This window comes from Microcebus murinus, chromosome 4 (assembly GCF_040939455.1).
Source record: "Microcebus murinus isolate Inina chromosome 4, M.murinus_Inina_mat1.0, whole genome shotgun sequence".
NCBI lineage: Eukaryota > Metazoa > Chordata > Mammalia > Primates > Cheirogaleidae > Microcebus > Microcebus murinus.
The window spans coordinates 75,789,026-75,801,473 of record NC_134107.1 but is presented as its reverse complement, the minus strand read 5'-3'; the positions used below and the strand labels follow the sequence as shown (position 1 = coordinate 75,801,473).

The 12,448-nt window shown below is 39.3% G+C and overlaps 1 protein-coding gene across 3 annotated transcripts in view; it reads right to left on the bottom strand.

Annotated features, from left to right (window-relative positions):
- The window catches only part of DEUP1 (deuterosome assembly protein 1), an 85,210-nt gene that overhangs the window by 1,938 nt on the left and 70,824 nt on the right, over positions 1 to 12,448 (bottom strand). Inside the window, exon 13 of one of the 3 annotated variants that reach the window (XM_012739646.3) lies at positions 7,672 to 8,565. The exons of 1 other annotated variant lie outside the window; for it this stretch is intronic. In XM_012739646.3, coding sequence (XP_012595100.1) covers positions 8,389 to 8,565 — 177 coding nt within the window. In that variant the 3' untranslated portion in view covers positions 7,672 to 8,388. Of the gene's footprint in view, positions 1 to 7,671; positions 8,566 to 12,448 lie in introns of those variants that run through there. One more of the 3 variants, XM_076002422.1, reaches the window with a different exon arrangement.

Below are 12,448 nucleotides of genomic sequence, written 5' to 3'. Positions count from 1 at the left end.
CATGTGGGATCAGACCTAACTCCCAAAGCACCAGCAAGTGTGGGTTGGAGTAAATTAAGAAAGCCCTTTATGAACTTTTGCAGACTCCTCCACCTTGCAATACCTCTGCCTCCACCTGTGTTCCCGGCTCTGCGGAAGGTCTGCCTGTCCATTTCATCCATCCAGAGACACTGGCATTCCCCTCCGCATACAGCCCTCCCAGACTGGAGTTTGAAAGGTGTAACAATATCTACAAAGACATATTTAAAGCAAAAGTTTACAAATGATTGAAAATAAAAACGATGGAAAGGATATGGCTGGCAAATGTGAGCAAAGGCCATGGCAGCAGTTTTAACATCAGCAAAATAAATACAAGGTGAACATGCCATGAGGGACAAAGGGTGACCTATACTAGTGATGTAAGACAAAAGATATCGTCTGAAGCAACATGACTTCAGATTATACAAAGCAACTATCAACAGAACTGTGGGAAAAAACACATCACAATTTTAGTTGGAGTTTTTAAGATATCCCTTTTAAAAGTTGATGCATTAAGCAGCTGAAAGGAACAAAGATCTAGAAGAACTGAATAATAAAATTAGTAAGCTTGATCTGATAAAAATAGATCTTTTCAATGGAGAATATACATTTTTTGAGTACACATGGAACATTAATAAAAATTGGCTTAATCTTCAAATTTAATGAAAAATATAAACTCAAAGATTCAGGAAGTTCAACAAGCTCTAAGTAAGGTAAACAAAGAAAACCACACCTAGGCGTCTCAGAGTCAAATTGATGAAAATCAAAAATAAAATGTGGTGGGTGTGGAAATCAGATAGATCTCACACTTCTTGCATTTAGGTCTCAAAGAGCAGTGCCTACAAAATTCTCAGGAAGAAAAAGCCTGGCCTAAAAGCTCTTGTATTTTTCCTTTGTATACTGCTCATTTAACGAATATAGTGCAACAACTATATGCTAGGTACTATTCTTGGCAGTACATCAATGAGAAAAACAAAATATTTCTGTCTTTGTGTAGTATATATTCTAGCAAGGGATTATATAACATGCATGAAGGCAATACATAAACCTTTCCAAACATGGAAAAATTAGGGACTAAATCATGAGAATTTTATGAAGAAACTATAAGATGGTAGAGTCCAAACAATTAAGAGAGAAATGGAGAAACTACAGCAAAAGAATTTGCTATAGGAGTAAGACAAAAATCAACTGTGGAAATTATGGTTTCAAAAATGCTTAACAGAAGTTGGAAGTGAGAAGAGAAGGTAAGAGGTGGCATATGCAGTCTGATTTCTTGCTCTTTTATTGTTAGGATTTAACATTATTTAAAGCTGATAATATATTTTGAAGTGTAAGGGTAAGTACTGAAAGAATAAATAGAAATAACCATCTAATTTGGTGGAGGGAGAGGAATGTGGAAGTAAAAGTGTACTATTATTTTGTCATTGCTTATGTATATTGTCAGTAGATATTAGCTAAAGAAATAGAGGATTGATTACTAAAAGTGCTAGAAGAAAACATAGGGGGCAACTTCATGACATTGGTCTGGGCAATGATTTTTTGCATATGAGCCCCAAGAGACAGGCAACAAAAACAAAAATAGACACATGGGATTACATTAAACTAAAAAGTTTCTGCATAGCCAAGGAAACAATCAAGAGTGAAGAGATAGAGAGTGGGAAAAAATATCTGCAAACCATACAGCTGTTAAAGGGTTAGTATCTAAACTATATATGGAACTCAACCCAAAAGTAAGAAAACAATCCGGTTAGAAAATGGGCTAAGTATCTGAATAGACATTTCTCAAAAGAAGAAATAGAAATGGCCAACAGGTATATGAAAAAATGCTCGACATCACCAATCATCAAAGAAATGTAAATTAAAACCACAATAATAAGATACTGCCTCACACCTCTTAGAATGGCTATTATCAAAAAGATAAGTGTTGGAGAGGATGTGGAGAAAATGGAATACTTGCATACTGTTGGTGGGAATGTAAATTAGCACAGCTATTATGGATATTAGTGTGGAGGTTCCTCAAGAAATTAAAAATAGAACTGTATGATAGTAGCAATCCCACTAATGGGTATATATCCAAATAAAATGAGATCAGTATGTTGAAGGGATACCTGTATCCCAATGTTCATTGCAATGCCATTCACAATCCATGATATGGAATCAACTTAAGTGTCCATCAGCAGATAAATGGACAAAGGAAATGTAGCATATATACACAATGGAATACGATGGAAAAATACTATTTTTCCATAAAAAAGTTGGAAATCCTGCCATTTGTGACAACATGGATGAACCTGGAGGACATTATGTTGGATTATAAACAATAAACCAGACTACAGTTAATAGTGCTAAGAGTAAGATTTTAAGTGTTCTCACCACAAAAAGATGACAACTATGTTAGGTAATGCATATGTTAATTGGCTCCATTTAGCCATTCTACAATGTATACGTATATCAGAACAACATTTACATGATAATTATACACAGTTTTTATTTGTCAATTTAAAAAATCAAAAATAAAGGTAACAGGAAAAACTAAGACAAAGCAAAACTTTTAAAATGAGCAACACACACACATGAGCAAAGGAAACACAAGCTATATGTTGAAAGTTATTTGGAACCATTGGTGGAAATAGTATAATGACAGATATGACAGAAATAAGACCAAACATAGCTGCCATATCTGTAAGTGTAAATGGCCTGGATATACTTATTTAAAGAAAAATACTTAAATTGGATTATAAAGGATAATCCAATATGCATCTTATTTTAAAAGCTACAGGCCAGGTGTGGTGGCTCGTGCCTGTAATCCTAGTGCTTTGGAAGGCTGAGGCAAGAGGATTGCTTGAGACCAGGAGTTCAAGACCAGCCTGAGTGAGACCCTGTATCTACAAAAAGTAGAAAAATTATCTGGGCTTGGTGGAGTGCCAGTAGTCCCAGCTACTTGGGAGGGTAAGGTGGGAGGATTGCTTGAGGCCAGGAATTTGAGGTTGCAGTGAGCTAAGATGATGGCACTGCATTCTAGCCTGGGGGACAGAGTGAGGCCTTATCTCTTAAAAAAAACAAAAATACACTGTACAGTGACTCAAAATAGTTGAAAATAAAAGGATGGCAAAATTATATTAGTGATGCATCTAGAAAAAATACCATTAAGGGAGTGCTCAGAGGAAAATTCATATTTAAATATTTATACCTATAAACAAAAATGAAATTGTCAAACAGAAGGCAGTAGTCACAACCTTAACTATTAAAGTTGAACAGAAGTAAAAAGCATAAAAGAGATAAAGGGCACTTTATGATGATAAAGTATATAATTCATAATGATCTAAAAATTATGAATATGTATGTAGAAGATCAAATTTTTCTTAACAGAAACTATAGGAAATACAAGGAGTGATAGGCAGAAATCTATTAGTAAATGGAGACTTTAGTTTTCACCTGTGACAGACAAAGTAAATGAAACATAAGGGTTTAGAAGACTCAATAAAATACATCTGACTCATACATATCAAACTCTGTTCCTAAAAACAGAGGCTACATATTTCTTCAAGTTTCAAAAACATTTACAAAATATATTTAATGTTTGCTTACTTTCTCTAAATCAGGCGTCCTCAAACTATGGCCCTCGGGCCACATACGGGTGCTTTTGCCCGTTTGATTTTTAACTTCAAAATAAGATATGTGCAGTGTGCATAGGACTTTGTTCATAGCTTTTTAAAAACTATAGTCCAGCCCTCCAACAGTCTGAGGGACAGTGAACTGGCCCCCTGTTTAAAAAGTTTGAGGACCCCTGCTCTAAATCATGAGCTCCATGAGATGGGAAAGGAACTTGTCTGTCTTGTTAACTCTGTTTCCCCAGGAACTAAAAGCAGTGACCAATAAATATTTTTGAGTAAGTGAAAGAACACATAATTCACAAAAGAAAAATACGAATGACCAGTAAGCTCATAAAAAAAAAAAGCACAACTCTATAAACAAAGGTATTTCTGTTCAAATAACAATAGAGTACATCATCCTACCTACCAAATTGGCAAAGCTTTTAAAAAGTAACAGACTCGCTTCAATAAATGGTGCTGGGAAAACTGGATAGCCACCTGTAGAAGGCTAAAACAGGACCCACACCTTTCACCTCTCACAAAAACCAACTCACGCTGGATAACAGACTTAAACCTAAGGTATGAAACCATTAGAACTCTAGAGGAAAAAGTTGGAAACACTCTCCTAGACATTGGCCTGGGCAAAGAGTTTATGAAGAAGTCCCCAAAGGCAATCACAGTAGCAACAAAAATAAATAAATGGGACATGATCAAACTACAAAGCTTCTGCACAGCCAAAGAAATAGTCATGAAAGTAAACAGACAACCTACAGAATGGGAGAAAATTTTTGCATCCTATGCATCCGATAAGGGACTGATAACTAGAATATACTTAGAACTGACGAAAATTAGGAAGAAAAAATCAAATAACCCCATTAAAAAGTGGGCAAAGGACTTGAACAGAAATTTTTCTAAAGAAGACAGAAGAATGGCCAACAAACATATGAAGAAATGCTCAACATCTCTAATCATCAGGGAAATGCAAATCAAAACCACAATGAGATATCACTTAACCCCAGTGAGAATGGCCTTTATCAAAAAATCTCCAAACAATAAATGCTGGCGTGGTTGCGGTGAGAGAGGAACACTCCTACATTGCTGGTGGGACTGCAAACTAGTTCAACCTCTGTGGAAAGCAATATAGAGATACCTTAAAGTGATACAAGTGAATCTACCATTTGATCCAGCAATCCCATTGCTGGGCATCTACCCAAATGATCCAATGACACTCTACAAAAAAGACACCTGCACTCGAATGTTTATAGCAGCACAATCATAATTGCAAGGCTGTGGAAACAGCCCAAGTGCCCATCAATCCAAGAATGGATTAATAAAATGTGGTATATGTATACCATGGAGTACTATTCAGCTCTAAGAAACAATGGTGATATAGCACATCTTATATTTTCCTGGTTAGAGCTGGAATCCATACTACTAAGTGAAGTATCCCAAGAATGGAAAAACAAGCACCAGATATATTCTCCAGCAAACTGGTATTAACTGAGTAGCACCTAAGTGGACACATAGGTACTACAGTAATAGGGTATTGGGCAGGTGGGAGGGGGGAGGGGGGCGGGTATATACATACATAATGAGTGAGATGTGCACCATCTAGGGGATGGTCATGATGGAGACTCAGACTTTTGGGGGGAGGGGGGGAAATGGGCATTTATTGAAACCTTAAAATCTGTACCCCCATAATATGCCGAAATAAAAAATAAATAAAAATAAATAAAAAAAAAAGTAACAGACTCTAAACCCTTTGCTTTATATATAAATGCATACCTGGGTAATTTGTGAACTTTGTAAAATATCAAGCAGAATTGTTAACACAGAGAGTTCCAATTCCCATTCCCCTCCTGCCCACAGCCAAAGGCACTGCTTTGTGCTGTCACATCCCAACTTCCCTTCATGTCTCAAGTGGCACGCCCCCAGGCAGGATGGCCTGTCCTGATACATCCAGCACACAGGCCAGCCCTGTCCTGAACTGGCCCCCAGGATCCCTGCTTAGCTGCTCCTGCCCATCACTGTCCCTCTGCTCCACTGTGCTGCTGTCCCCCAGGGAGTATCTCCCCCAGGCTGGCATTTAGTCTATTGCTGATACCGTAGATTCGCTGCATGGAACACAGAGCTCATTTTCACATAGTAGTAAAGGTCTAGATTTCATGGTTAGATTTCCAGACCATCCCCAAAAAACCTATTTGAATTTTAGAACCTTAGAATTGAAAAGGTCCATCAAGGTGACCTCTTCCTGTGTCACCCTGATAGATCCTGATTGAGTATCTAGCATTAAGAGAGCCTGCAACTGGAGAAGATGGGCCCCAAATGCTAGTATTAAAAAAGTAAAACAAAACAACAGGAGAAAATGGATTTTGAAGAAGGTTCCTTATCCAAATAAGGATATTGTACTCACTGTACTTCCTCCTTCAAGTTAGGGTTGGCCCCCCCTCACAGTCTTTATCATTACCTGTGGTCGTGGTAAGAACTAATCTCAGCTATAATCAGAATGATAATTTGAGTCCATGTGCATGAAGCCCACATCCCAGCTTTTAGCTGGATAAGAATGATGACAAGGCCAGATGTCAGGTTAAACCCTGAGAACCACATTAATTCCTGATGTGTTGGCTCAGACTATGATTATTTGAGATAAAGGCTATATGTTGTTTATGCAATGCTCTTTTCCTAAACATAATTTTTCTGTCCATCTTCTAAAGACATCACTGAAAAATACTTTACTTTCTTTGTGTCCAGGCTACAAATTACTAGATAATGTAAAAATAGCATAACATGGGGCTTTGTGGGTACACTAAAGGCCTTGTGCCTCTCTGATGTTTTGTCATCAAAGATGGCTTCTGCAGAGATAGGTCTGTTCACCATCTGGCTGCTCACAAGAAGCAATACTGGGAGGTATTAAGAGCTGGAGCCAGAAATCAGAAGGCCAGGGTGTTTTACAGCTCTGCTTCCCAGGGACAAGGGTATTAGCTTGGCTGACTTCACAAGCTTGTTGTGAGTTTAAAATAATGCTCTGTGAAGATGTTATGGACTGAATGTTTGTGTCCCCCAAATTCATATACAGTCACATGCCACAAAACAATGTTTCAGTCAATGATGGGCTGAATATATGATGGTGGTCCCATAAGATTATAATACTGTATTTTACTACAGCTTTTCTATGTTTAGATACACATATTCTTATTATTGTGTTACAACTGCTTCAGTATTGAGTGTAGTCACATGCTGTACAGGTCTATAGCCCAGCAGCAATAGGCTATACCATATAGCCTAGGGGTGTAGTAGGCCATGCCATCTAGGCATATAAGTACACTCTATGATGTTCACACAACAAAATCCCCTAAGGATACATTTCTTAGGATGTATCCGGATCGTTAAGCAATGCATGACTGTGTTGAAATCCTAACCCTCAGTGTGAATGGTATTAGGAGATGAAGCCTTTAGGAGGTAATTAGGTCTTGAAGGTGGAACCCTCTTTTACGGGATTAATGCCCTTATTAGAAGAGACACGATAGAGATGACTTTCTGCCACGTTGGCGCACAGTGAGAAGGTGGCTGTCAACAAGCCAGGAAGTGGGCCGTTGCTAGACACCAGGTCAGCTGGCACCTTGTGGACTTCCCAGCCTCCAGACCTGTGAGAAATGTTTGTTGTTTAAGTCACCCAGTCTATGCTATTTTTTATAGCAGCCTGAACTAAGACAGAATCCTGTTTTGCAAACATCAGGAGTTACACAAATACACGTGGTTATGAACAATGCTTTACATTTTTTACGTGAAAATGACACTTGTTATCTCAAGACATTTTGAAATATCTTTCAGTAGTTGAGATTATTTCTTTAAAGAGAAATAGCTATAAAAGCTGTGGGACTTACCTTGAGTTTTTCATATCCTTTCTTGTTCTATTTATATATATAAATGTTTAAAGAAAGAATAGAATATTAGATTATCATTATATATTTGTAACTTCAATTTTATTGTTCACTACCATGCTATTACTGCAGATATAGATATAAATCTATTACAGATTTGGCATTTATGTTTGAAATCCATTGAATTTTTTATTCCTTTATTGTGTTAAAAACAGAAGTGATTACAAAGGAGAGTATAGCAACAGTAACATATTATATTTTCTTTATCTTGTCCATGAAAAAAAATATTAACAGGAAAGCATTAATCTTTGGAACATATATTTTAAATGTGTAAATTGCACATTCCATATACCTTCATTGTGTTAAAACAGACATTATGAAAGTGAATGTAAAAACAGTAAAGCTATATCATTTTTTTCTAAAAGAATATTTAGGATATTTACATAGCTCAAAATATTTAAACATTTTTTTTCATTTAAAATGTTAAGTTTTCAAACCTAGTACAACTGAGCTGCACTTGATTCCTCTGGATTTAGAATATAGCACTTCCTTTCTCTTATTTTGTATTGTTGTAGAAGAAATGGGTTTTTAGTATACATGATTAAGTGGGGAAAACTGCATATTTAATTCCAAAATATTCCTTAGACTGGAAAAAAAATCTCTTTTTGAATAGTCATGTTTATTTTATAGTGACTCTACAGCAGAACAATTTACTATGTCAATGCAGAAATGCAAACACCTTTATCAAACAAAATACTTACTATTTTCTAGCTGCCTTACAGAAATTATTTACTCAAGAAAACAGAACAGAATTTCTCAGTTTCATTAATCAGCTTTGTAAATATTTTGCCAGAGCTTTTTTTTCTTGGGAAGCAAATAAAAAAAAGTTTAAAAGGTCATATGTGTCTATTTTGTTTTATCTTGGTGTATTTATTAAGGGTAAATTCTGTATGTCTTTGCAGTTCATCAATATGTGTATTTAGGAGTTTTTCAAGTTCTTTTGCTCGCTTCTCTTCTTCCAGAAGGAAATGCTGTGCAGCCAAAGAAGCTGGGAAGGATATATCTGGGGGAGACTAAAGAGAGAAAGAAAAGTGAGATGAGGAATATAGAGCCTTTTAAAATCTTCCTATTTCCAGGCATGCTTCATCTCTGACATATTGTCAAACACTGCAGCTCCTAATGAAAGAATATATCTTGAGCTGAACTCCCTCTACCAGTGTAATGCAGTCAGCACTAATGAAATCCTCAAGGAACTAAGTAAGACATCACAGCACCATTACATTAAAAAGTCCTGGAAATGTTTATTGTAGTGTCCAACTGCAAATGCAGGGACAATGTAGTCACCACAGAACCTGCCTAAAACGTGCTTCACTAATTTGCAAAGCCAATGATTCTCACTTGAAAATAGGCAACTCCAAACATGTATACTATTTGCAAAACAGTTCCTGTCATGCTGTTGAGTCCTGATTGAGACAGAGCATCTAGGAAGTGGACAGGATGACTTGATCCAGCCTCTGTCCTTGTCCACCCCAGTGGAAATCATAAATGGGCCCAACAGCATGGTCTCCTCTTTCACCAAGGATAATTTAGCTACCATTGCTGTTGAACGTCTGGCCTGCTTGCAACAGAAACAAAAGGTGAGCTCCTGATATAGCACCATCCCTCAAGGAGACCAATCAGCTGCTTGGTGGCAATTTGATTACATCAGGTCCCTTATACCCTGGAAAAGGCAATGCTTTATCCTTTTCAGAATTGATATGCATTCTGTGGGTCTGCCTTTCCTGCCTGCAGGGCCTTCACTGTCTGAGGGCTCACAGAGTGACTGATCTGCTGACGTGGGCTCCCACTGAATAGTAAAGGAACCTGCTTTACAAACAGGAAAGTATGGCAGTTGGGGCACGACCCTGGTATGCATTGGTTCTAACCACATACGGCACTGCCCAGCTTTGGGAAAGCCTCTTGACGGCACAGTTTGGAGATCATACCCTGTGAGGATGGGGTGCCATTCTTCAGGATGTGGTGTAGACTTTAAGCCAATGGCTGTTATATGGTGCTGTGTTTCCAACAGGTAGAATACATGGATCTGGGAACAAATGGGAGGAAGTAGGAACAACTTCACTCTCTATTATTTCTGTTGATCCACTTGGAGAATTTGTGCTTTCTGTCTCTGTACCTTTCTCTGTACCTCTGTTCATCTACAGGTTCTGGGTCTTAGAGGGAGAATGCTTCCACCAAGAGCACTTAGGGCTTTGGCTGCCACAAGGTCCCTTTGGGCTCCTTCATGCCAATAGATCAGATGCGCAGAATAGAGTTCCTTGACTGGCAGAGGTAACTGACCCTAATCATCGTGAAGAGGTAAGAATGCTGCTACATAATAGAGGCAGTGAGGAATATGTTTGGTACTAAGATGATCCACTGAGGTATCATTTGGTGCTCTCATGCCCAGTTTTAATCATAAATGGCAAGTACAGAAACCACATCCTAATTAGCGCATGGTAATCATGGGCTCACTCCATAAGATGAGCCACCTGAAGCATCAGAAGAGCTAGCTGAGGAGAGAGGAATCTAAAATGGGTGAGGAGATGGTAAGCATCAGGATAGACCTTGGGACCAACCACAGCATCAGGAGCTGCAGTTTGTCCCACTGATCTTCTTCCTGTAAAATTTCCCAGAAATTATGACTTGCCAGAATCTTGAAGAAGCTATGCCTAATGAACAATGAACAATGTGGAAGGAGGTAGAATGGAGTGGTGCAAGAGATGGGCTATAGTGGATGATGCTGGAGCCCTACCTGGACCCCTGCATCAGGTTGGTACATCTCTCCTCCCATGGCTGTGGGTGTTGGCTACTAACAGCTCACAGCTGACTCCTCCTCTGGAGAACCACCCTGGGCTGCACGGGGGCCTCCTGTCCCATCTGGGAGGCTTCAGTCTTCTCTCTGCCCCTCCCCTCCCCTCAGGAGGCAATGACTCCTGACACAGGCAGCCAAAACACCAGATTTCTTGCCTCCAGGAGGAACCAACACTGTGGTGCAATTCATGGTGCAATTCGTGTTCTGCGCTCCCTGGGAGACCAGCCTACAGTAGTCTCTAGCTAAGAGCATGCCCTTGCTTAGCTTTCCTCCCCTCTCCTCCCCTGCCTCCTTCACTCTCCTTCTCCTGAGAATACTCCCTCAATCCATCACTTTCATAAGAATCTCATCTCAGGTTCTAGGGAACCTGACCTCGGACAGCTGGCTTCCTAGATCCTGGCCTGAGTGACTAGTGACACTGATGCCATTCACCGAGAAAGGAAAAAAGATAAAAGAAGCCGATCAGGGTAAGGTCTTATTTATTTCTGATTCTCCAGGTTCTGGCACATACTTTGGGCCAGAGTGTGTTTTCAATAAAAATTTTGAGTTGGTACATGAATGAAGGAAATGCGTTCAGAATTGAATAGTGCTGAGGTTAAGGTGACTTGGGACTCAGACTATCAAGTAGACAGACAGGATATATCAGTCCAGATCTCAGAAGATAGGTCTGGATCAGAGATATAGTTTTGCAAGTTGTAGATGGCAATTAAAGCCATGAGATTGACTGAAATTATTCAAGATATGTAAATAAAATAGGAAGAAAAATAAGTTTAAAAATGGGGCCCTGGGAAATACTACAGTTCAGGTACCTACTCCTATAGCCATGTCCTTGACCTTGTCAGGAATGATCACTGCATTGCACTAATTGAGATTGAAAGCAACCCACCCATTCTCCTTCCAGCCTATTTAGCCTTGTGCTCCTACTCCAGCATTTCTTTGACTCATTTAGACTCCCTCCTTTCCACTATCCATCTTCTTCCTCATTTCCTCCTTTCCCTTCTAATTGCTTATATTCCACATCCATCATTATAACCACTCAGCAGCTCATCCCTCCCTGTATCTGGTCTCTATCCTACTTACCAGGTAAAACCCATCCCTAACTAAATTGACCCATATGCCTGGGTCATGCCTGTACCCGAGCAGCTGAATGCTGGAACAGATAGGTTTGGGGGTGGGGAGAGCAGGGAACTAAATGACTACATGGACTAGTTTCACTTTACATGCATGACCACAGATGTCAAATGGTCAGTTAGAACTGCCAGGTGACTCTACCACACTCCCCTAGTATGTTCACTGTCCTCATTACCCCATGACCTGGCCTCCTCTCTCATCATTCCACATCCATATGCATCTGTAGTCATATTTCGGGACACCCTTCTGTTTCAGACACTCATCTTTCCACCTATACTGCGGGTCCTATCTCTTTTTACCTTCTCAAGGACTTTGCTTCTGCAAATGGACCGCAGCCTCTCCTTGAGCCCCACCCATGGGTGGGGAATCTGTGGTCTCAAGGCCACATGTGGCCCTCAAGATCCCTAAGTGCAGCCCCTCAACCGAATCCAAACTTCACAAAACAAACTCCTTTATTAAAAGGATTTGTTCCATAAAATTTGGATTCGGTCAAAGGGCTTCACTCAAGGATCCAGAAGGCCACATGTGACCCAAGGCCGCAGGTTCCCAGACTCTCCTCCTCTCCTTGAAGATTCTCATTGGGCCACTAAACGCTATGACTCAAGGCTTTGTCTCAGGATAATTTCTCCTTTGTACTCTTTAAGTATTCTCATCTAGTTCTATAGACTTAAATACCAGTGACACACTGATTATTCCCATATTTATATTTCCAGCTCTGACCTCTTCCTCAAATACCAGATTCACACATCCTATTGTCTATTTAATATCTACATTTGGATATCTAATAAACATTTTAAACTTAAATGTCCAACCTAGAAATCATGGTTTTTCCTAACCCCGTCTCTACCCAATGCTCAGGCTTAAATCCAGGAGGCATCTTTGCTCCCTCTTTTCCACTCATGCCCCATATCTGATTCATTGTCAAGTCCGTTGTACTCTGCAGAATATTTCCTGGATCCAGCGTGTCACTCTGC